The sequence below is a fragment of the Diadema antillarum genome, unplaced genomic scaffold, assembly GCF_040938485.1.
Source record: "Diadema antillarum isolate AM-2024a unplaced genomic scaffold, OU_Dant_1.0 seq00001051_RagTag, whole genome shotgun sequence".
In the NCBI taxonomy this organism is placed as follows: domain Eukaryota; kingdom Metazoa; phylum Echinodermata; class Echinoidea; order Diadematoida; family Diadematidae; genus Diadema; species Diadema antillarum.
Window position 1 is genome coordinate 1420722 of NW_027271881.1, and position 27039 is coordinate 1447760.

General features: G+C 38.3%; 1 protein-coding gene across 1 annotated transcript in view; it reads right to left on the bottom strand.

Annotated features, from left to right (window-relative positions):
* Positions 1 to 26183, bottom strand: part of LOC139743120 (alpha-(1,6)-fucosyltransferase-like) — a 62921-nt gene extending 36738 nt beyond the window's left edge. Inside the window, exons 1-4 of the mRNA XM_071653629.1 lie at positions 26024 to 26183; positions 22960 to 23341; positions 20346 to 20464; positions 3040 to 3238 (exon numbers count right to left, since the gene is read on the bottom strand). Coding sequence (XP_071509730.1) covers positions 3040 to 3238; positions 20346 to 20464; positions 22960 to 23162 — 521 coding nt within the window. The 5' untranslated portion in view covers positions 23163 to 23341; positions 26024 to 26183. The remainder of the gene's footprint in view (positions 1 to 3039; positions 3239 to 20345; positions 20465 to 22959; positions 23342 to 26023) is intronic.
* Between the last annotated feature and the right edge of the window lie 856 nt (positions 26184 to 27039).

Sequence of the window (27039 nt, forward strand, 5' to 3'; positions counted from 1 at the left end):
AACTCACAGAAATATGAAAGCTTGTGATTTGCAGCGTGTCTAATGATACAGCAAATCACATTTTCTAAATTTTAGAGGGTTAATAGAGTGGTAAATTCACTTTGAATTTCTGCCAAGCTTGTGAGCACTGCTCACTCCCAAAACACTAGCATTCAAATTCAACGTGTAAATATGATGGAAATGGGACTGTGTAGATAGCAGCAATGCTGATTAAACCCACCAACTGGGTATGAGTACTTGAGCCCTTTTGTTCTAGGTTAGAACCACATTCTGAATACTTCAGTGGCAGAAAGAGATAAATAGAACACCTTGTACATGATTTCTGAGCAAAATTCCATGCACAGTTTTATCCTGTTGGCTTTACTTTTCTGGATACATTAACCAACAGAATAATGATGACACAACAGTTTGATCGCACTAGTGATGGAGAAGGACCACAACACCAAACTGCACTTGAACTACAGTTCAATGGAGCATTAAGTATACTTTACAGAAAGCTCACTCACAATATGCTACTCTCTGCAGACTTTGGACACACAGATGTCAATAAAGGGTTTACAAACTTAGAACCGACATGTGAGCATGAATGTTCACACCATCTGGAGTGCTTTTGACCTGTTTGTGTGCTACGTAAAAAGCTACATTAAAGCTACATTTAAAGCTAAAACCACAAAAATTGAAATACGAAGTACCATTATTTCCTCTGATACACATTTATGAGGAATCTCTAAAATTGCATGAAATTGAAAATAAGACAGATAGAACTGAAGGGGTAAGAGCACCAACACATTTTCTTTTCCATTATTTATTATTTATCTTTTTTTTTTAATGGCCAGATCAGAAGTATGGTTAAGACAATGGTAAATTATAGTATACCAAGGTGATGATGTCAGAGTCTTTTATTATAGCTCGGGTTGGGACCAGGTGTGAAAATGGTTAGCAACAATAGTGTTCACAGATATTTAGGCCAGTTGAGGTTGTTAAGAATCAGTTTCCATGGCGATGAATGGCTATGGCATAACATTTTGGTACTTTATACAGTACTTGTGCTAATCAAGGTTGTAATTTAATCTGGCACTGCAGGATTAATACTTTGGCACAAGCTGAAAATATAACACACTATGATAGTGGCAGTCAACCTCTCTACGTTTTGAAAATGAAGGTCTGGACTGATGAAAACTGCAAACACTATCCAACCCTTCACTGTCAGCACAGCATGGTATTTACCATCAATCACTGGGCTGACCCGTTCACGGTAGGAGTTGCTTATTTCATGCTCTAGCAGTCATGGCCTGACGAAACCAGACATGCATAATACTACTCATTCCTTTGCTAGGCACTCCACATGGCCTGTGCCTTGCATGATCCTCATGAAATTTCTCTATCCAACCTGCCTGTGACTCACCACCTCCACTACAAGCTACATGGGCCTGACTCACTATGGTTGGTTTGCCCTCCCTATAATGCCTTCTTTGCAATCAGCATCATACCTTGCTTAAATCTAAACATACACACAAACTACCCCTCCTCCATCTCACCCTAAGCACGGTCAGATTCACAATGGTACAGGCTGGGTGAGGCTTTCAGCCATTAAGTCCTGGAGGATTTTGCTACAGAAATCATCATCTGGTCATTTTTAAACTGGCACCTCTGAATGTCACTGTATATCTTGTACTGGAGATAGATTTGATAGATCAGGGTAAATCTATCAAAACTGCACACAATCCGAAAAGAATTTGCAAACATTTCCTAATTTGAGAAAGAAATAGAAACTTTAATCTGCTAAACTCAGTTGCCAGCTTGCAGTGCATGCTGGGTTTCTTTAGACTGGTGTGTATGAGCTGCTTGTAGTGAGTGCAGTGTGAACCATTTAGTTGTGGAGTGTTCACTGCATTAATTTACACTGACACACAATGGGGTCAAGTGCTTTGTTTCATAAGATAGCGACACATGAAAATAAAAACAAACAAAAGTCCATAACACTGGAGTCAATGAAAGTTCTGTTAGTGCTAGTCGGTCATAAGATTAGATGGGGCACAGTGTGCACTCGCCCAAATTTCTTAGAGGCTTGTGCACAGAAGCGGCACCAATGTTTAGAAATCTCCTATGCATTGCGTTCAAACATTATGCACAACAGGGTCACTAAAGTTTGCCTACACGAAAATGTAGCCTGCAATATCGCTTTTCATTGCACACCTTCTGCACTCCCGTGAAAACTGCACAACAAAGTTACATGTCATGTGACGTGTTTTGACCAATCAAAATGCTTAAAACAATACAGCAATTTTTTTTTTTTACAAATTGTAAGCAGAAGATAGAGCGTAAAACCACAGAAATGTGTGTGTGTGGGGGGGGGGGGGGAGGATTGGATGAGATAGTTACAGGGTTAAGTTGTCTTAGGGGAGCATTCACATGATGTCAGGGAAAGCTGGTAAAGCTAAAGGATTAATAAGGTGAGTAGTTTTCTGAAAGATGCATCTGCAACAATGAAGAGCAAATTGACATTGACATTTGCATGCACAAAGATGCAAAACTAGATAAACAAGAAAGGTGCTGAACACCTGTAAGCTTTAAATAGTCATAGCTAATACATCCCTTCCCCCCTCAAAAAAAAAAAAAAATGACTACCTACTGAATTATCTCATACCTACATTTTTTTTGTGTGTGGGTGTGCGTGTTAAAATGACTTGAGACATCTAATCCTATTGACTGTTTGGCACACGACATACCGCTTTTAGATTGACTTGAAGTAATGTTGTTGACATGGAGACTTGCATTGTGTGAATGTGTTTACATAGTGATTAATTTTACTACTATAATGTTTCCTGTATGTGCCATACCAGGGCCCCATTTCAAGAAAAGTTGCTACATGTATGATAGCACCTCTTACTGGGATAGCAAATGTCACAGTAATGACAAGAATCTAGCTTCCTGATTGGCTGTTGCTATGAGAAGTTGCAATTTTAGCAAGAGTTGCTATTAGTTTTTTTTTTTCTTTATAACGAAGTGGGACCCAAATATAATCTAAAACATTCTCACCTCTGCTGCTCTCCTCCATCTTCAAGTATCTGGTCGATTTTAATTTGTGTCTTCTGGTCCCCAACAGATTTTTTCAGCTGCGTTAGCTGCGATCGCAGGTAATACCAGAATTCCGTCACTCCGTTATCCACTTTCCTCCGCACCTTCTCATAGCTGTGGCTCGGTTCCGACCCACAGTACTGCGAATTTGGTATTAGGTCTGTAGACACACAAAAGGAGAGATATTGCATTTATAAGGAAACCATATGAATCTATTACTCTGTATTTACATGTCAAATCAAACATAGCATGATCCTGCTAAAGTTAAAGATTCAGTGGAATGCTCTACTGAATGTGTACCTGCAAAATTATATCACTAACACTGATACATGGAGAATATACTGATGTTAGTAGGCCTATAACATATTCTTTGTCAAATAAAAGAAAACAGTAGAAGTGTACCACCAGTACACGAAAAGGGAGAATTTAGATAATCTAAGCAAATCTCAGCTGCCCTATTTGTTTTTCCCTATCACCAGCAACTCACTTGATCACCGTTTAATCTGTATTTCAGCTCAGTTTTGTTTCCATTTAGCTGGTGACATCCGTCACATATTTCACCCCAGCCTGGAGTATCAGACCTCTGGAAAGGTATGGTACATCAAATCTGGCTAATTCATTTTGGTGTCAGTACTGCACAATCTGACCATATTTCTTGCAGTACTTCTGGGATAAGTTGGTACATTTGTATCATCTGTAATGTTGAACTATTTGACCCGCAGTTCTGGCCAGAAAGATCCATATTTGCTAGCATTTCAGTGACTGGCTCAGTCATAATTCATTCTCGTTGTACACATTTGATTGCATCCAAAATAGTTTGCATTTCATATAAAATTCACAAGGCCAAGGGAACACATTTCTTTTGTGAATGTATGAAAATCCTTTCTGAGGAACAAGAAAAGTAATCATATACATACAAATACAGAACATATATAAATACAAAGCTGTTTTAAAGCATTCATCATTGACCTCTTTTTTTACATAGTATTCAGCTCTTATGTAATATCAATGAAGATACCATAATTACAGAGTGGAATATAATTGCACAAGCCATCAGATAACCACAGTAAAGAATACAGAATTACCTTTTTGTCTCAATAGGCGTTTTTACATCAGCCCGATGTTACGAAATAACGCACTATTTTCTGACTTGGGAAATTAACCCGATCACGAAATAGTGCGCTATTTGATAATGTGAACACAAATTAGCACGCTAATACAGAATTACCTTTTTGTCTTAATAGCCGTTTTTACATCAGCCCGATGTTACGAAAGAGCGCGATATTTTCTTACTTGGGAAATTAAACCGATCACGAAGTAGTGCGCTATTTGATAATGTGAACACAAATTAGCATGTTAATTTCATCGCTCTGATCGAGAAAATTTCTCGAGTCCAACTCGGGAAATTTCTGAAATAGTGGGATAATTCGCAAACTAGCGCACTATTTGATAATGTGAAATCGCCTCAAGAAATTAGCGTGATGCATCCCATCATGCCTAGCGTGTGTGACCCGCTAAGCGCACGCTCTATTGGTATACCCGACGCTGTTTGCGCATGCTCAGCTGTCAAATTAGCTCGAAAAAATTTCGGGCTAATTCTCTTCGGGCTGATGTGAATAGGAAATGAAATAGTGCGCTAATTTGTGATCGCGAAAAATATCTCGAGCTTGGATTTTTATTGGGCTGATGTGAAAATGCCTAATGGTATCTATACAAAGTATATTGCATCAAACATTTGTCTAGCGCATCATCTGGGAAATTTGTTCACATTCCACAAGGTGTAAATGCATCCACCATTCTGAAAGTGTTAGCTGAAAGGTGTGAAGATCCCCAACTCCCTATTTGCTGAAGCCACCTAAAGGTGGATAACTCTGAAATTTGCAAGCTGCAGCACATACTTAAGGTAGTATGTTGAAATGTTGAGGACGTCATTGTTTGTGAATTCTATCACAGGCAACATAAAAATCTACTGTGATGTGCAGAAATCAGAAATAATACATAATATGCTGCATTAGATCTCAAAACCATGTTACTTTTCAATATTTTCTTGACTAACAAAATTGGACATCCATGAAAATAAAAAACATCACTCTTCCTACACAGTATAAGCAGGAAAATGTCTCAAATACAAAAAGGGGGAAAAGAAGGCATAGCTCTCAAATTATCTCTCAGTACAGCTCCTGTTATGCACACACAGCATATGTGGTGTAGGACGGGAATAGAACATGTGTATGACAGGAATATTTTGTGAATATTTTCATCAACCTGTGTCAACTTCAGTGCAGTAATTATGGATTGATTAATCATTATGGCGTCAACTGGACGTGACTGGGGTGGGGGAAGTGTTGACATAGGATAAACATGACATTCACACACTGAATGCCACCGTAAACGTACATTTGCCATTGGCATGGTCCCTGCCTTATTCCACCTTGGGGCTTCCAGTGAATTAAAGGGACTGGACAGTACTGGTTGAGGTGAAGATTCAGTTTGTAACATTTTGAGAGATATTTAGAAACTACTCTATGAAATTTTAAAGAGCATACAATTCTAAGAGGAATCAAAAGTTTATTTTGATGAAAATTGGTTTTGAAATTACCGAGATATCTAAACACAAGGTAAAACAAAGAGATCATAATAAAAGTCGTGGAATGTCAATCTTATCAGGATCACTTTTTTTTAAATAAATATCTCAGCCATTTCAAGGCCAATCTTCATCAAATAAACATTGAATCCTTTTTGAAATTACATGCTCTTTCATATTTCATAAGAGGTTTCTCATTATCTCACCAAAAAATGTTACAAACCTGAATCCTCACCTCAACCAATATTGTACAGTCCCTTTAAAGTGTGAGTAAATGCTGGGTCACAACATGGACCTACATTCGTTGTAGGTCCATGGTCACAACAAAGCCACCTGCCAGAGTGAGAAAGCTCTCCTGTTCTTTAGATATGACTTCACCACAGGGAGCTATTCACCCATATGCCCACCTGCATGTTAGGGAATCTGATTCTAACTGCTGGGGGAAAAAAAAAACCCAAACAAACCAAGTGAATGGGCACTTCCCTAATTCTTGTGCATAGCACACTTGCCCAAATACCAATATGGGCAAGTAGGAATTACAGTATTTACACAGTATATGTTTTGTTCTGCATTGTACCATAATCTTGGTATGCCCTGTACTACAATTGTTTCCAAAATTATCAACACAAAGTGGCTAGATTTCACAAATATCATTTACTGGTGATGTGGACTGATATGATAAACACAAGATAAAAAAAAACAACCCAACTACAATACTTGGTATAGACAATATCAATATGAAGCATCAACATAGTGCAAGTGCAAAGCCTGGTATATGAGGAACATTAATGTAATTCCACTCTAATTTAGAAATTACATGAATGTGACATGTTATGAAAACCTCTCCACTGAGGCATGGCACACAGTTTATGATATTAACCAAAAGGCCTCTTGAATCCAAGCATACATGCGTCACATACAGGATAATGCATGTTTTTGTGTATGAGGTCTTTTTCCCCCCACCAAAATGCTCAAAAGTTGGAAAATACCATCTATGCATGAGAATAGAAAATGTTTTAATCTAACATCATGATTCTGTAACAACTGACACATATGAAAAAAAAAAAACTTGAAAAATTAATTCAATTAAGTTGCTTTCAATTATAATAGTCAGTGATTTCTGCTAAATTTAGTTCAGTCATTACACTGAGATTTAGTATGAAATGGCAAGAAGAGTCATTCCAGATGACAACTCCCTACAGTCACTGAAGGACAAGTTCACCTTCATTTACCTAAGGATTGGGAGAATGCAGCAAAATAATTAAACATATCAGTGATTGTTAGAGGAAATTCAGACATTCTGTTCAAATTTTACGAATTTTTGAAGTTTCAATGCCACCATTGCTGGATGACATAACTACTACAGCTTGTGATGTCACACGCACAGAACAATATAAGAAAATATAGAGAATATTAAAAATTATATAATATTTTCACTCTTCTCGCATATAAAAGAAAACTTGACTTCCCTCCTTCAGAAGGCAAGGGGGAATAATATCACCTTTAACATGTACGTTAAGTGACGAGTCGAGGAAATGTGCACTTTTTTCCAAGAAGTAAAATTTTGTGAAATTCTCTTTATATTTTCTTTATGGCATTGTACGCATGTGACATCATTCACTGTTGTAGTCTTCTCATCCAGCAGTGACCGTGCAGATATTTAAAAAAATTCATAACTTTTGAACAGATTATCCAATTTCCCCCCAACTTTCACTGATGTGTTCTACTAATATTGCTGCATTCACTCATCAATCCACATGTACAGGTGTATATCAAGGTGGACTTGTCCTTTAAGCACTCCACTGCCTGCAATAACAGATATCCAGTGCAGGATCCAGCTTACACTGGTATGCTACAGGGGCCTGTGTAGGTTTTATTTATCATTACTATTTTTTAAAGAGTGTGTGAGTAGAGGTTGGAGGGGGTGGGGGATACTTGCGGTAGTGCTAATTATTGGGTCAAAGGGCAACAATTTTCAGCAGTTGGCACAGTGTATAATTCAATTCAAGCCAAATTTCTGTCGAGCATGAAAAATGTTTACTCTTTTGAAAGTAACTCAGTGACTTATACCACTTTCATAAACTCATCCTCCAATTATCCGCCTTAGAATTATGCAAACATTTCAATAAAAAATGCGTTCACAAACTCTGAAAATTATCCACATTATTTTTACGAGCGCCCGTCCTGAAAAAGGCGCATAATCGTCATGGTGACTGCACACGTCCCTCCTGTGGGAAAGACATGTGACGTTTTGACCGCACCCCGGCAATTATCCGCATAACTTTGGATATGCGTTCACAAACTCCAAATCTGGTCCCGATGCTGCTATTATGCGGATAATAGAAGGGTCGAAAAAAAGCGGATAATTCTTCCCCCGCTCTGATTTTACGACCAAATGATGCAGATATTATCTGCATAATTTAGTTTATGAAAGGGGTATTACTTGAGCAAACCGTGCAGGTACAATGCTGAAAAAAATTGGTTGCTTATTGTGATTTAAATGAGACTAGATATGTCGCTATGGCGACTGGTACGCCTCCGCCATAATGAATGGTTCTCCTAATAGGTCTATAGTAGTAAAACATCTTAACAATGTGTGATGACAGTTTCACATAATTGGAAAGATATGAGAATGACTGGTTTGTCACAAATGTGTTGAATGTTCACTTTCCTTGAACAAGGTTTAATTGGATGGATGACTATACTGCCTAAGAGCGTAGGTATTTGGGGGTTTGACGATCTTTACTTGACTTTTGACCCTTTTATACAAACGTAAGTCTATGCATTGAGTAACTTTCAAGGTATGGAGATTAAAAAGTGTAATTTCAGTATCATAGGGACCTTTGACCCTATGAACCTAAATTCCCGAGAGAATCACTGTCAGGTAGAACATGTGTATGTACCAGGTACCAGTTTCATGATGATGCCTTGAGTCAAAGGCTTCTATATTGGGAAATCGGGCGACTTTCAGCACACAATGCTTTAAGTAGGTATGTGTAGAAATCACTGAAATCTCGATGGAAGAACAAGATCAGTGGTGGAAATGAGCTGCATGCTTGGCGGAGGTCTGCGCTCTTAGAGTGCTTCTCTAGTTTTTAATGCATTACCCCTGGCTACCAAACAATGAGTGTGAGTAATTTCAACCCGTTGCAGACGAGTACAGAGTATACTTGGGCAGGTGTCTATGGAAAATATGTGTTGTAGCAATATCAGCCCGTCCTCAATAGGTCAAGTGCTTTATGCTAGAAGATTTGTTGCGCTAGTAATCCTAACACAACGATAAATGAATGCTACTACATCAAATAAATCCCGTAATTTAAGTACCGGTACTGGGTATTAATGCTAATGCCCCGCTGCTGCAGTGGTAGTGTAGGCAGTGCTTGCATTGTGCAGTAGCAGCAGCACTGGTCAGTACCAATGCACTATGCCTTATCAGTCAACATGTGAAAATACTTATCAGTCAACATGTGAAAATAAGTTATCATTTTAGTATTAAGATTTAAGTAATCTATTTCTAGTGCGGGGACTAGAATAGTCTCTCTCTGAATTACTGTCTACAATAATAACATTTCAAAAAAGATAACAAATTGGCATTGGAATCGCTAATATCCTGCTGCCAAAAACGGCAGTGCATAATATGTAAAAAATAAAGTGGTGCTAAACAATGCCATAATCTGGAGTATGACAGTACCCCATGTTATTACATGCAGAATCAAATATCATCTGTTCTTTTTAATCTTCTTACATAACACCCGGGAATATGTCACTGTCATTACCGTACAGTGACACATAAGCCCAACCATACTTACTTATACATGATATAATGACATACGACCATTCATATTCATTACAGTGGGTGCTCCCCTTTCAATTCTCATCCTTCTTTTCATTTTTTAATTTTGCTTATTTCCATTCCATTTATCAATATACAATTACATTCCACTTAAAATATTTAAGTACAAAACAAATATCGAAAACATAATGTCTCACATCAAAGAGCACAATGGTCAAAATGAAATGAAATTGTTTAACACTGTTTATGACTTCCCAACCCCATGCCTAAATCTATGTATGTGATGCCATGTCACAAAAGTTGTATGATGTCGGAAATATATATTTTTGTTCTTGGCAAATATAACTTTTCCAGAGTAATTCAGAAAATTTACAAGCTATGCTTTACTTAAAGTGGATTTCTCTTTTCCATATATAGTTAAAAAATATTCTTTTTGCTTACTTGTTCACTTATTGAAATATAAAGACAAAATTACTATGACTGTACTATGTACTACTGAAATTTTTGTGGGGTATGAAATTATTTACTCATGTAAGCATTATGTAAATTACCTTGTCTTACCTACAAAGGAAATCAAATCATTTGAATTGAAATGAATTTGAATTGAATGAATTTGTTAGATGCTAAGCTTCAAAAAGATATGTAATTTGTCCTACTTCATTACAAGGAAAATATACAAAAACAGATTTAGAAGTTTGAAAACTGTAGAGTATATTGTCCATTACCATAAAGTAGGCTTTACTCGCATTTGTCTTCCTTTTATGACCACTGACTTTATGTGGGTAACATAATGATGCACCACATATATATATATATACAGTAGTCATAGCTGCCAACATATCTTTGCATGATTTACTAATCATTCTCATGCAAACTACTAATAGCAGATTGTTTGCACAGAACCACCCAGTACATCATAAAAAATACTAATAAAGCAGAATTCTAAGAGGCAAAAGAAGTGATCACATGCTGAAATTACTAATTACTAAATTTTACTATTATAGCTGGCAGCTACATGTGTATACAGTACATACTACCATGTTCTTTTTGATCACCTTCCAATCAAAAGTATTGTTGCATGATTTCATTGGTTCCAATAAGCAGATGAATGAAATGTTCTTTCAAAAAGAATTATAAGCAGTCATCTATATTAAAATCGATGTAATTAAAAAAAAAGATTATCCCCCTTATGTTTCAAAAATTTCTTGCTCCTTCTATTATATAGGCCTTCCTTCCTAACCCTCCTCAAAATCCTCATACACCCCTACCGTAATACCTTCCTGCTCCCAGATCCTCCAACCCCCATTGGCTCTAAATCATGTGATATCCATGTATATAAATGGCTCAATCAGGCTTACATTAAATATTTGAGTGGATGATGACTTGACTTTCATCGTTGACCTTTACCATAGTAGGATGCATTAACAAAAAATGTACAATCTGATACATGCAACCTTCATATATATATAAAATATTGATCAAGGCCTCTACAATTATAGTGTATAATAAATGAATTAAAGCAATGCAACAGCAGTGTGCAGTCAACTAGGATACATTCGCACTTCCCATACCAGCAGTACTAACATAGCATTGATTACACATATGGCCCTGCATTTACATAAAGAATGAATTATCTTGACCTTTGACCTTCCAGAATGATCTTTAATCCCCTTTTGCATGATGAAAATATCAATCCACTTATTTCTATACTCTGTTAGGAAATTACACTTCCACTGAACTTGCATAGATGACATATTTAAACCAATGATCAGTGACCTTTAACCATTCATCCAAGTGAAGGGTTCCTTGAAAATACATTTTATCACATCTATCTTTTGTTTTGTTTCATTTATTCTATTTTGTCTTAAACCAAACTATATTACCCCCCAAAAAATAGCTGGTACAGGAACTTTTCACCATTGATCTTTAGGTATTTTTGCCTGAAATCTAATCCATGCATCTTCACTTCATGTATGTAACATAACTACAAACAGCAACTACATGCATCAAAGAGCATAAAAGATCTGGGGTAAATGAATAGACAAACTTGGAGACAGACAACCAAAAAACACAATGGCTTCTTTTTTTTTTTGGGGGGGGGGGGGGGTGTAGGGGAAGAGAAATAGTCGTAAAATTCTGTATATGTAAAACCTGGATGAGGTGGTAGACAACATGGCAACACAATGCCTCCACCGTCTTTTGGCACAGGCCTGAAGTGAAGTAAAAGCATACTGTTGGAAGGTACACTTTGTAACTAGATAAGAGTTCATACTGCAAATAATGATTTCCTTATGACAACAAATCAATATGAACTAGGCTTGTACCATGTGTGCAATATATTCAGCTGCTTTGATGGTGATATTAATTGGCTTGCGAATACTGATAGCTTGCAGCATATGTTGAATCAATATTGAATTCAAAGACTAATATCCCAATCACTCACTAAGCATGGGAGGTAAACAAAACCAACTATGTAGTGAACCTACCATTATTAGGTGTTATAAAATGGGTTCAAGAATGTAGCCAATAGGAAGCGCTGAAATGAGTGACGTGTGCTTTGGTTACTCAGTCCCATTGCACTGCGTGTTAAATCCTATTGCCGATCGTCTGTGCGCGCGGCGGCTCCTTGTGGCCTTTGAATTGCATGCATACGCGCTGTCAATCCTGTAAACAACTTCTAGTTCGGGCTGCCGGCCGCCGGCCTTTCTTCCCTTGTGCATAACATACGTGTGGCGTACGTATACTCTTATACGTACAGTACAGTAGACCAAGCGTTGTGGGACCGGAGGCGTACATGGAGTCACTTTGAAGGGCAAATCCAACGATTTAGCAGGTTAATTCTCACCCCGTTTTCAAAGTATGTTGTCTAGTAGGCCTATATGAGGAGTCTATCCAAGTCTTTAAGGTAAAGGGTGCATATTCTATGTAAAATAAGTAAGTTTTCATGCGGGAACTTAAGTGTTCGGAAACCCAACCCCCCATCATACTTATATGTGCGGGATTTCCGAGTGCGACGTGCGTAAATGTTTGGGACGAACATCTTTGGACGTCTTGACCCACAAAGGTACAGTTGAACCTCTCGTATCCGGACAAGTCGGGACCGGGGCTCATCCGGATAAGGGATTTGGCCAGATACGGGAGACTCAATGCTTTATACATGTACATAATTATACATACGCATGTACTGATGTAGCCCATTGTAGTACCACATGTAGTAATGTGTATACTGCAACCTTTTCATTGTTACACTCAGTAACAGACCCCAAAATAGAGGTTCGTGTTTGCAAGAATGAAATCATTTTCTTTTATGAATTCTTGGGATGATTTACCTCAATAATTATTAAGAAATGTATCAAGTATATGTTATTCATGTGTGTTTGTGTAGGAGTTCTCAAGGAGTTGGGAATCCCCCTTTCCTCCCGTAATTATTAAAAAAAGATTAAAAAATCGCGGCGAGATTGCGTCCGGATAATAGAGAGATCCGGATAAAGGGAGGCCGGATAATAGAGGTTCAACTGTACGTGAAAAACGCTGAAAAATGCTGTTAGTTTTCGAATTTTCGACCCATTTTATAAAACAAATGATGCACAGGATTATTTCATGGCGTTAGTGGAGGCGTATAGCTCACTCTCGGGTATTTACAATGCAGTGCATGTTTCACAATTGTAAATACCCTCGAGTGCACTATACGCCTACACTAACGCACTCTATCCTGTGCATCATTTGTATAATATTATGATTTAATAGATGAAATTTGCATAAATGCTGGTACACAAAATCCTATATCTTCTCTGGATTTTCTACGCTCTATCTCCTTGGAAAACTTCGTTACATAATCTTTCTCTAGCATTACAAGTCCCCTAACATTTGTGCAGCCTCCGCCAAGAAAATCGTCCCATTCTTTTTATAGCAAATATCAACTCTCAGACCAAGGAGAGACCATAATGTGCACTAATATACAACATACTGGTATCTACAATGTACAATTAATAGCAGCCTGCATTTCCAGCTCAGGGTCACAGGTAGCATGAAATCTTACAGGTGCTGTCATTGCAGTGCATGCAAAACTGCAAAGATGCAAAGATGCAAAGATTCATGATTCATTACACTGTTTTGGTAATGGTTCAAATTCTATACATGCTTTTTTTCACAAAAGTTGCCATCAATAACCACACAATTATCTCTTTTTTATATATTTTGATCACCTAAATATATCAAGAAATGAAAGGTTTATGATTCATTTGCCAAATTGAAATGAATTTCAACATATGACAGAATCTTGGAAGTCAGTGATCCAATGTCCAAAACCAATTTTCATCAAATAAACGTTGACTCCTTCTTAAAATTACATGCTCTTTTATATTTCATAAGAGGTTTCTCATCATCCTGCGTGCTAATGAGTGGAATCTAACTTTTTTTTTCCACTTGTGTAGTATATTCACCACTTTCCAGTTAACACCACAATAGCACTGAACTTATCAAGTTGTAGTAACAGATATTTAGGCATGGATAGTTGGGCTTTGCAGTCTAGTATACAACTGTACTTTACAAGACAAGAGCATGGACGGGCTTGACTCAACTCTGCTTGATAATAAATGTTGCAACCTCTGTTGTGCCTCTTGATGTGGTGTCATTAACTGATTGCAAAAACCTCTCTGCCAGCCCCTCAACAATCATTACTCCATACTTACAACATTGGCATCTACCCACATAATTCAATTCACTTATAAAATTGAACAAACAAATGATGATTGAGATTTACCCTCTAGCCTTGTCCCAAGGCTCCTGTATGGATGATCTCAGTACCACCCCCTATTCAGACGCATGCCATTTTATACCAACACTTGATAACGAAACGACGTATAAAGAATCATCGTATAGCCGACAGACCGTTCAGACACTAATTTCGACCGTTCTGGGAAACGTCGTATAGATGTGCAGTTTCCCACTGCGCATGCTGTTATAGTCATGAGTGACAGCTGTGGGGTCACCTTTCGTGCGCGCTCCCATTAAGCCCCGCCCAGTAATACCGTTCTATGGTCGCTATACGTTTAGAAGCACACGGAATGCTGATTCGTTATCAAGTTCTAGTTCGAAATGATGCTCTGACCGTCGTTTCGCTATACATCGTTTCGTTATACGTCGTTTCGTCAGATACATGGATAATTTGAGTGATTTTGTGTCCCTTACCACTTAGGGTGATTTTTTCTGACCATCGATTAACAGTATTATGCATGTTTAAAATTGAAAGAATGTTAAGTTTAAAACTGGCCCATCACACAGAGAGAACTATTCATGTTCCTGTTGTTACATATAACACATACCAGTGCAAATCACCTGTTTCTTTCAAAGTTATTTTGCATGTGAGCCTGACAGACTATGAATGTATATACAAACATTTGCTAAAGCAGCAGTAAGCTTCTAACAGACATATTAGAAGGACATCATTTTGACATTCTTCTCATCTTGCTCTAGTGCATAACCCATCATGGTAGCACTGCCCTTTAGTCTGACATTACTTTGTGCATAGTGCATCACACAATGGCAAAGAACTTACATAATGACTGCAGTAGGTTTGCCAGAACATTTCAGCCGAGACATACTTGTCATGGCACTGTCGCATCAAATTCAGTGGGCAGTGCAAAGAAGCACCCTCTGTAAACCCTTAGTAACAAACACCATCAAGAATTTGCCCCTTCCAAAACATGTTACCCTCTCAGGGGCCCTGCTTGGGCCACCACTGCCACTGTTATAAACAACTTACGTCATTCACTTGTACAGTTGTCTGTAGACCCTATTAGGTTTTAAAGCATCATTGAAATGTCAGCCATGGGGGGGGGGGGGGGGGGGACTTCCAAAATGAGAAGAAAAGATGATTCAATGGGTTATGCAATGAGTCAGATGCATTGCTATGTCAGTGTATACATTAACAACTGCTAGATATATAGAAACCTCCCAGTTGTGGCTGAAATAGGCATACACAGAAAGCGTTAACAAGCATTAACATAAAAAACACCCCAAACTGAACAGGTCTCTATGTTATGGCTGTACTGTTCCTGGATGACAAGAAGATGCCATATTTCATTCAGTTTTTGGCTGGGTGGGTGGGAGAATCATTTCTACATTTTGGACAACTTTTCATCCCCTGCTCCTGAGAATGATCCCTAAATCATGCATTTTCAAAGGAGACAAAAAAAGTTTGAAAATGTTTATGTCAACCAGTGTACCCAAGCCAAACTTGATGAAACTTTAAATGCCCAATCAGATTCCCATTGCCACTGTAATGAACAACCTCTAAGAATATCTACATACAAAACATCCTGTACTACTACTGGGTCCAAAGATCTCTGAAATTTATGTAGTCTTGGGCCTTGATAGCACATCCTGGGCCCCATGGGGACCATTTGGACCATTTTAATAACTTTGTCCCCTCTTCCCCTGCATGCAAGCATAACTCTTGCAAGCTTGGTAAAAAATCTGATCACTGGTTTTGGAAAAGATGATGAAAGTGCAATAAGCTAATGGATGATGAAGAACGGTATATGAATGATAGACATTAAGTGATTGAGTTCACCAAGTCCTTGACTCTAGTATGCTAGGAAAAACACAAAACATCCAAAACTAGAGAGGGGCCGTCAAAGGCGGCAGACCCACGCCTAAGTACAAAGTCGGGGTAAACATAATGTGCATTCGGTCATCTACCAGAATTCGGCCACTTAATTGCCAGTGTGCTTTATCACCAGCCAGTGAGTTCTACCAAAGATCGTACACTGAAGTGTACGATCTTTGGTTCTACAATCGCATCACACGCAAATCACATAATTACACATACGGTATTAACACTCATTCACGTACAGGAAAGTCCTTAAGTCTCCTCCAAAAATCCATCGAAAATCCCAAATTCCACCGTCAAAAGTGCAGAATCGGAACTTTTCCAAGCGCGCGCGAATTAAGTCCAGTTTTAAGAGTATTGTCTACGCGACGGGTCGCGGAAAAAGCGCTAAAAATCGAGAAATACGCCGTTTTCTTGCGGGATATTTTGATTATAGCAAGCCGAGAGTGTGATGATATCAAAGGTCGTATGAGTGTACGATCTTTGATGGTATCCACAAAAGCAAAAAAGAAAAACAAAATTTACGTACCCCCTAGGCAATTACCCCTATGATTAGTGTCTACGGGAATTATTCAATGCAAGGGTTGAATGCAAATGTCTACTGCACCAGTATTCGGCCACCAACGAGCGCCGCAACGTCCCCGGTGCAATTTTGCACCAACAGTGTAGAGCGCGATGCATTTTCAGCGGCCTTGCACACGCATTGACATTGAGCACGCATATCGTGCAGTGTGACTGCGACCGAGCAAAATGCTCCTCCAACGAAAAAAACAATCAATGTTAATTTGAAAAATCATCAAATATCAAAGGTCGTATGAGTGTACGATCTTTGATGGTATCCACAAAAGCAAAAAAGAAAAACAAAATTTACGTACCCCCTAGGCAATTACCCCTATGATTAGTGTCTACGGGAATTATTCAATGCAAGGGTTGAATGCAAATGTCTACTGCACCAGTATTTGGCCACCAACGAGCGCCGCAACGTCCCCGGTGCAATTTTGCACCAACAGTGTAGAGCGCGATGCATTTTCAGCGGCCTTGCACACGCATTGACATTGAGCACGCTTATCGTGCAGTGTGACTGCGACCGAGCAAAATGCTCCTCCAACGAAAAAAACAATCAATGTTAATTTGAAAAATCATCAAATATCAAAGGTCGTATGAGTGTACGATCTTTGATGGTATCCACAAAAGCAAAAAAGAAAAACAAAATTTACGTACCCCCTAGGCAATTACCCCTATGATTAGTGTCTACGGGAATTATTCAATGCAAGGGTTGAATGCAAATGTCTACTGCACCAGTATTCGGCCACCAACGAGCGCCGCAACGTCCCCGGTGCAATTTTGCACCAACAGTGTAGAGCGCGATGCATTTTCAGCGGCCTTGCACACGCATTGACATTGAGCACGCATATCGTGCAGTGTGACTGCGACCGAGCAAAATGCTCCTCCAACGAAAAAAACAATCAATGTTAATTTGAAAAATCATCAAAATACGGGCCAGTTTGTGATGACGGAGAACGAACTTTCATAAATCTAGAAGGACATAGTCCCTCAAATAGGCCTAAACGTAAATTTCGGAATTCTTACGAACATTTGAGCAGCGAAGTCGGATCGTTGGGGAGTTTATGTCTTCGTATGGTAGCGGAAAATCGCAAAGTGAGAAACGGGAAATTTTCGGAATGGTCACTATACCATGGGGTCAAAACTTCAAGGTCACACAGAATTTGCAAGGGTCAACCGATTATCACCAAAATCTAATCGATTCTTTCCTGTCATTATCCAAACATTCCCTGAACATTTCGTGCAAATCCGTTTACCCGTTCTCTTGTTATCTTGTACACAAACAAACAAACAAACAAACAAACAAACAAACATACAAACAAACAAACAAACAAACAAACAAACAAACAAACAAAAAAACAAAAAAACAAACAAACAAACAAACAAACAAACAAACAAACATACGGAACCCTTTACATAACCCCCTGCCGATTTTCATCGGCGTGGGTAACAAACAAAACAAGGAATGACATATAAGTATATGCCATATCTAATGTTGGAGGATATAAACAAAGCTTTTACAGCCCCACCAAAAGCAACCACAACTCATCAATTTGAGTGGATACCTGTATATAACTAAAAACTACAACAATGAAAGTTTGTGTCTCGGGGTACTCGGTTAGAAGCTATATTCTGTTGAGACTGTAATTAAATAAAAAGAAACATTGTAATGATTTCCTGGCTGCTTTGTTTTCATCTATTGTGGCATTGACAAAACATTGACACATTTGTGTTCATGTCTAATGTATTGTGGCGTAACAATAGATCTTCAATGTTTCTCTTTTCTTTTTCTTTTCTTTAAGAAAACAGCAGCACCTGTGAGGACAAAAAAAGTTGAAATGCCTGTTGCCACTTATGTTTTTCATAGATCAAGCTTTAACTTCATGGAGAACATGGCCTGTAAGAACAGACAGGAGCTTGCACACAGTTATGTCAAAGACATTAAGTTAGAGAGTGCAAGTGGAATTAATGAACAGCAAACACGTTCAACCACAAAAGTGTGAAGTTACCGTTAGTTCCTTCTATCTCAATTCATAAAGAATCTACAATGTCAGTTTGAATTACATCAAACATCAATTTCTGGATAAGCTTCATATTTCATATCACTTCTACTTTGTTATTTAGTGTTCTTTCCAGGTGCTGTGCGATCATCAACTGCAAGCAAGTCACAAAAGTACAAACCTTGTAATATTACTGTTCCACCATCTCCTTTATGTGTATTCCTTGACAACTTCAGTGTGAATTGGCCAAATGAACAATATAGGGAATGCTGGTCCATTAATTTTCAACATGCAAGTAAAGATCAAGACTATAACAAAATATATGCAGAATTCAATAATCATTAGCTTCAGGAGATTTCTCCCCTCGCATCGTTGCAAGCAGGCTAGCATCGATTGTGAATCCTACTCTGGTCTGTATACCAACATGAACAGCTTGCGTCGCAGCCTTATATTGCATCAGGGGGCACCAACTACAGTCCTGGAGAGCTATCTCTGTAAGAATTCTCCTTCATAATGCTGGATCAATACAGGAAATATCGGCTCAATGCACATTGCGATTTCAAAGAGTGGTGCTATGCCAATAATGCTTCTAATGAAAGAATAATCTACCCTTTGGAAAAATTCCCCTGAAGTGGCAAAGTAGTGAAGCAGCAGGTAATGATAATAATCTGATTGAAGGCACAAAATATTGATAAAGTGAATGTCATTTAAATGTCAAAGAAAAAATATATTATACCACAGATAAGTTGACTACAGGCACTACAAAAAAAGCCCTCTTGGTTTTGTGGCATCTCATATGCAGTAGTCTTAATTTCTTTTGCTGATATATGTTTATTTTGTGATTGTTATAACATTATAAAAGGCGTTTAAAGTTTACATCCTGCTAATTCAGTGGCTTTGTATAAAGGAGAATGATCTTATGCTGTGTTTTGACATCTATTTACTTGTATTATTTGAGGGGTTCAAATATTATGCAAAACAGGGCAAGGAATATGCACAAATCACTACAAATGTAGCTTGTCGTTAATTGAATCAAAAGTGTTACTACACAACTGATGAAGTACATCACGTTTATGGTGAAAAAAAGCTTCCAAAAGGTACATCACTGTAAATGTTTGTCAGGAGCACAACACTAACAGCTTGTTATGTCAGCTTGATTTTATCCACAAGCACATATCAGTTTGATGATAACTGTCATGTGTGCAACAGAATGACACATGGATATCACACACTATGCATGAAAGTGACATGCTTTCATTACAGCAGTCGTTGCATGAACTTTAATGATCACTTCACGCACAATGACATCGTGCACTCATGCAGACAGTGAATTTGTGTTCAGGGTAACCCTGTTATAACGAGCTCGCTCTTGAGATGCCACATTTAACAAAGTGAGGTCCGATTTCCCATTGCTGTTTAAAAATAGCTGGTCTCTTTTTCAGTACATTTACGAGGTATTGATTATATCAAGGTAAAATCAACAGTCCTGTTGACTTCATTACGACAGGGTTACATGGCTTTGAAAAAACAAATGTTTTTGTTTTTTATGCTTTCCAAAAGCGATCATACGTTGCTGTCTCAGAATAATGTGGCACAAAAAGAGCTAATATGCCGTCATATCTAGAGGTCACTGACATGACTCAAGAATGTGCCTTGTATCTTGTGTGTAGTTCACTAACATTCTGCAAAACTTCCTGGTGGCAGGCTATTTACCTGACTCTGGCTGCTTTGCATTTTCTCCCATCTTGGCAATTATACCCTCGGCTTTCTCCTTGGCAAATCTTGCGTCGATCCCGCCGTTAGCACCATTCGTAGAACTCAAAACTAGATCTCTGTTACAAATAAAAAAAAGAGAAATCAAGTCCTTCATCAAATGATAGAGTATGTGTTTTCTTTCCAGGGTTAGACATATAGTGACATACCAGTATTCTTATTTTGATTTGCAAAACAAAAGAGTAAGAAAAAAGTGTTGTATTAGAGAATGATGGTATTTAAAGGACAAGTTCACCTTCATAAACATAAGGATTGAGAAAATGCAACAATATTAGTAGAACACATCAGTGAAAGTTTGAGGAAAATTGGACAATCGATGCAAAAGTTATGAATTTTTTTAATTTTTGTGTTGGAACCGCTGGATGAGGAGACTACTACAGCTTGTGAGTCATATGCGTACAACAGTATAAAGAAAATGTAAAAGAAAATTCAACATATTTTCACTTTTTTCGCATAATAAAAGAGCACTTGACTTGCCTCTTTCTAAAGGCAGGGGGAATAATATTACCCATAACATTTGTCGGTAACGAGTCAGGGGAATGTGTACCGTAAAACGGGGTGAATAGGGACGGCGAGGTGAATAGGGACAAAACCGAGAAAAGTTTTTTGAATGTGCATGTTTCATATTTGCTTGAACTTTTTTTCTTACTTTTATCACAGGATGGAAGGACCATCCAACAGTGTCCAGAAAGTGGTCCTCCTGATGTGAAAAATTTTTTAAAGGGTACAGGAGGTCCAAATAAAAAGTTTTCAAAAAATCACAAAAAAATCAGGGCGGTCAAAACTTTTCTGCTCCTGTGGCCATTGATTAATGAAATTCGCTGAAAATGTTCATGAATCTAGCCTATTAGGTCCTACAACACACCTTTAAATATGAAATAATTATTCCTACAGGAATTTGTGACAGCACATTTTTTCTTCTCTTGGGCAAAAAATCAGTTAGACTGGGGTGAATAGGGACACCATGGTGTCGTTTGATTGGCCCTTTAAATTTTCTGTGTGATTAACTATTACAATGTCATAAATTGCTCTGAAATGTTTGTTATGTCCAGCTATTTCCAAAAGTGTGAATTTTTATTCTAAATCTCTTGACAAGAGAGCAATAAGATCTTTGGATATGTGGTTTCACTTTTGTATACATAGATGAGAGTGAACTTTGCTGTCTTAACCCTAACTTGGGGAGGAAGGGTCTGGGAACCCCCGCCCCACCCACCCTCTTGGGAATTTTTTTCACTGCCTAAGACAGGCTAGGACTTTTCCACTTGTATTTCATGACCCTTTTCTCTGTCTTCTGCATGTTTTAATGCCAATAACACATCTGTTTGGGTCAGACCCATACTATAGGTGCCAGCTTATAATTGCTGTAAGAACTCCCAAAATATCCCCGACATCACAAGAGTCCAGTTACACTGAATTTAGAGTGTATGAATAAGATTGTACATCATGATTTGCCACTAGAAGAAGAAGTGGGTTAATATTTGAGTGCAATTCAATGGATTAGCAAAGTTTTGACTTACTTTTCAATCTTAACCTTTGACCTGATGGGTCACATTTTATTATATCAGCTCATTTTGTTGGGCTGTTGCAATTTTTGTTAAAGATTGATTTATCAATGGAATAGATTGCTCTTAAATGTTTGTATATCATTTTTAAACTCTGCAGTTGTTCCCTTAATCCAATTCATTGGATGGATTGAAAAAAAAATGCCTCCAAACAGCTTTTTTTGGATCAAAAATAGTGTTGTCCCTGTTGACCCCAAATTTGGGGTCAATAGGGACAGCGTCATTTTATCAAAAAACATACTTTTCCCCCAAATATTTATTTTTTTTCACAATACCAAATTAAAGGTATTTTAGGTGGACATAAAATCCCCACATAAGATTGAGTCTCTAGGCTGCATGAAAAAAAATACAATCATAAGAACTTTAAATTTGTCCCTATTCACCCCGTTTTACGGTACTTTTTTCAAAAGATGGAATTTTGTGAAATTCTCTTTATATTTTCCTTATATTGTTGTACGCATGTGACATCTAAGTTATTCATACACTGCAGTAGTCTTCTCATCCAGCGGGTACTGCACAAAAACTTCGAAAATTCATAACTTTTGAACGGATTGTCTGATTTTCCTCAAACTTTCAATGATGTGTTCTACTAATATTGCTACATTCTCTCAATCCTTATGTTTATGAAGGTGAACTTGTCCTTTAATGTTCAGAAGAAAATTCAAAGCAAACAGTAAGAGCAAACTTGGAGAAAGTACCTTTTTGACATTTCCATGACTTCCTCACTCCTCTAGATATTCCTTTCTATTTTTTTATTTTCTAATCTATTTGAATTTAATTAATCAATCAATCAATTAATTATTTTTTTTAAAGTTTTTTATTATTTTTTTTTTGTCTAGTGGACTGTACAGCATTTCCACTGCAGGTTGGCAAGCACATTTTTTTTTTCTGGATTATGAATCAGTTCACATAACAGTTTATAAAAATTTTAATAACCTATATGATCCCTCAGAATGCATTTTTGACAAATAACTAAGATTAGTGCCACTCACCTTAATTCCTGAGCATGCTTCTTCAGTTCTTCATTTTGCTGTCTCACACTGTTCAACTCCCTGGCCAGGGTCTCCAGCTCAAGGGACTTGATGCCTCGACTCTGGCTGGACTCCATGGCAGGAAAGAAGGAGGAGGTGAGGTACACCAGGCTGACCAGCCAAATGGCTCCGAGGGCCAGGCCAACTTTGTAGTGAGTTCTCATGATGGTCACGCTGGTCAAAACTTATTGCTGCGTTCACCCCTATAAACTCCTACTCCCTTTTACATACACACACACACAACTACACACACACACTACACAAACAAACACCCACAATTGATGCTTTCCTCCTTCCTTTCATTCACATCGAGATCAGTCTTGCTAGCCGAGAATTTGTGCCACTGCAAAGATAAAAAAGTGTGGAAAGCAGTTACAAGGTGTGCACAATTTGTATAATCATTACACGATCTGATTTTTTAAAAAAGATACTGAAAATGGAAACTTCCATTTTCTTTCAAAGATCACATGTACAAGAGACATCATAAAAGCTATTTGCAAGTAAACCTGACAGGAAGGACTCGGACTCCACATCCACCAGCCGCAGGTCTTGGTGCCCTGTTGCATAAAACCCTTAACTCTGGACTTACCGCTCCTTTCTAGCGGTAAGTCTTCAAATTAGCGGTAAATTTTATCATTCTTGATGCTGATTGGCTATGACGCCTGATTTTGATGGTAGTTAGCATTGAAATTCAACGCTAAGTTTTATGCAACGGGCCACAGGAAAGTACATATTAAATTTGACCTGTTGGACTCAGTCAGATTGTGTTTTTCCAAACAACAAATTTGCTGGTCCATGCAATAAAACATACCAAAATACTCGCATCATTAAACTTTAAAAACAGATCCTTCTACAAATTTGTTTTTGAAAGTACATGTACAGTGTACATGTAGGTATCACTAATATATCATTTTACCACAATCATTGATTGTGCGATCAATAATTTCAAATACATATATCAAAACATATTGTATCTTAAGATGTCTCACAACCTTACAGGCTTGTATGAAAGACAAAAACAATGAATGCATGGGATTGTGTAACAGTATTCTTCCTCCTAGTCCTAGATTTCTATAGGACAATCCCATAAAATGTGGTCTACAAGGTGAAAAGATATGATTGGACAATGACAGTTCCAGTAAAAGATCAGTGTGCTTTGACTGTGAAAGATTTAGTTCTAAATCTCACTTATAACACATTCAGCATAATTGGGGCACACATGAAACAAAAACTCTACTAAAGGATTTGTATTTACAATTATCCTTTTCAGTGCTGCAGCAAACAAAAAGAAATCTGTAGGGTGTTCATACAATGCATTTCACACATTCATCTCTGCTGGCAGGGCAGTCTTTTTAAGTAGCAGGAACTACAAAGCCAGTACATGCATGTCAACCCAGTCTACAGAGAATTTTATGCAAAGATTATGTCCCCTCTGTGTAAAATCAGACTAAGGCCATTAAGGTATACAACATTTCATTCCGATTTTAATCAAAGCATGATAAATATTAGATGTGAACAGGAAGTCGGCGGAGCACGAAAAATTACTTGCGCAAAAATATCCACTTTAAAAGTAGAAACCTTTTGTTTACATCATCAGCTTCCAGCTACGTGGCACCTCGGCAGAGCAGAGGACGCATTTTAGAGCGCGTATGCACACCTCAAATACGTCCAGCTTGAACTCCTTTAAGTTCATTGACCCTATCGGCAAAAAGATAAAAAATCCTTCAAAAATCCATAAAAATTCCTGGATCACTACCTAAATTGAATCATCTGTTCCTTGTGTCATTGGCAACTTTTCTTGTAAGTTTCATTCAAATTCGTTCACAACTTCTTTATTTTGCAAACACACAAACCAATGCCATAGATCTCAAAACCACTTCCTTCCTTGGTGGAGGTAATAATGGTAAATGCTTAGAGTTATAATAGTACCATACATGTTGTAGAAATAATGGAACCGCATATTTGAAAGTGAATTATGTTTAGAATGGAGCATGTAGGTGTATGCTTAATAATAATATGTAAAAACAACTTCTGTCATGATAAAATCAATACTTGACACAAATGATGTCTTAATTCTGGTATAAATAATCTCATTTATAAATTTTTATAGAGACTATAATGATAGCAACAATAAAAATACAGAGAAGAATAAAATTTGACCATTTCCCTCGTTTGACATTCAGATACGTCAGCTTGCAACGGTAAAATGTACATGTATTTCACAATGTCACGTATTCCATGGGGTCCACAAGGTGATATGACTCAATCTGGAGCGTCTGCCTCCAGATCCAAAGGACTCGGGTTTGACTTAGAGAGTCTTACTGAGCAATGTTGTGTGTAATCATCCTGTCCCCTCTTAAAAGGTAAAAACAGTCTGTCCCTAGATTAGGACATCAAAATGGAGGTCCCGTACGCCGTATGTGAGAGTCACAACTCATGCACAAGAAATTGATCCCGCTTCATTCATTCATCGCAAAGAGCAGGGTGCTAACCTGGTTAAGTGGAAACCTGCCTACTTACATACCCACATAAAAACAATGTGATTTTTCTGTCTACTCCAACAGTTGCACAAAACGTAGGTCCTAACTGACAAACAGCGAAGAGTACAGACTACAGTGGTTATGCATTTCTATTTTACCAAAGAAAGTAAATTTAAGTTTATCTCCAAAGTCAAGGCAGCCGATCAATGCATGGCATGCACTTATTCATTCAGCTAATTAATGTTACGCGTACAAAATTGATGGGCCGAACTGATTAATTCCTTACTCTTGCTTGTAGCAGCTAACACTATTAAACAGCTAGATCCCATTAGGCAGCTGACTAGGATCGTGAGAGGATGGGAAAGATCTGGCAGTGACACAACACTCCGCTAACGCGCTGCATGCGCATGGAAGCTGCACATCACCGACCCTTTCAATATGTGACTGAGGTGATCGACCCATCCAACTCAACTCAACTGACTGAGTAAGATACTAACGTTAGTAGGCCCTAGTGTTTTAGAAATACGGCACGTAAAGTTACTTACTGAAAACGGCTTGATGCCCGAACCAAACTCAGACTCAGAGACGCAAGACAAACTGCCATAAATGAATGCAAAAATCTTCCTTTTCTCGCGTCGTCAATTAGGCACCTCCGAATACAGATTTCGGTCGCTCATAGAATTGTCTCGTCTGTGTATCGTAGTCACCCACTTGCACTCCTATCCACGTACAGTACAGCGTATCGCGTACGGTGTGTTGATGTGGTCACCTACTCCTAGCTCCACGCTTCGGTTTACACCCCCGGGATGGGCCGTGAGAGTACAGTACGTGGCGCGTTCCGTTATGTGCAAATCGTATTGCGTGCTCCGCGTTAACGCGGCACGTACGGACAGTACGAGGTTTCCCTCGCAGACACCTAGTCCACGCCACGTAACTCCGCCAGGGTTTCGGCTCTGGCGTTGCCTCCCACTCCGCGAGCAGCTAGCAGCTAGGCCAGGACGATCGGTGTGTTGCCTATGCCCAACTATGGAACGCCCTCAGTTGCAAGCAGAATGATGTGCTGTGATTGAGTTCTGTGATGCCATTCCTGTACACGAGTCACCTCCGATCCTGCTGTGTTCTCCTGCCAGCAAAATTAATCAAAACAAATTCAAACAAATTAAAACATCTTTAATTACAACAAACGAATAATTAAGCAAAAAAAAAAAAAAAAGGAGAAAACATTGATCCGCTTTTTTTGCACTCTCATTTGTAGTTTGTTTTTGTTTGCCAGAATGACAAATTTGAGGGGAGGGCGCCGCGCCCGGGAGAGGGGCAATATTTTTGGGGCCACTTCCGGGTATCATCAGCTGTTCCTGAGTTAATCGGCTGATAAGCAAAAAAAAAAAAAAAAAAAAAAAAAAAAAAGAAAAAAAGAAAGGAAGAATTAAGTCTTACTCGCTTTTATTAGTGTGTGTGTGTGGGGGGGGGGGGGGGGGGGGGCGCAAACGGTGGTTAGACTCTATGCAGGCCCTACGTATGTATTATGATAACAAGTGGGGGCCAGAGCCCCCAGTGGAAC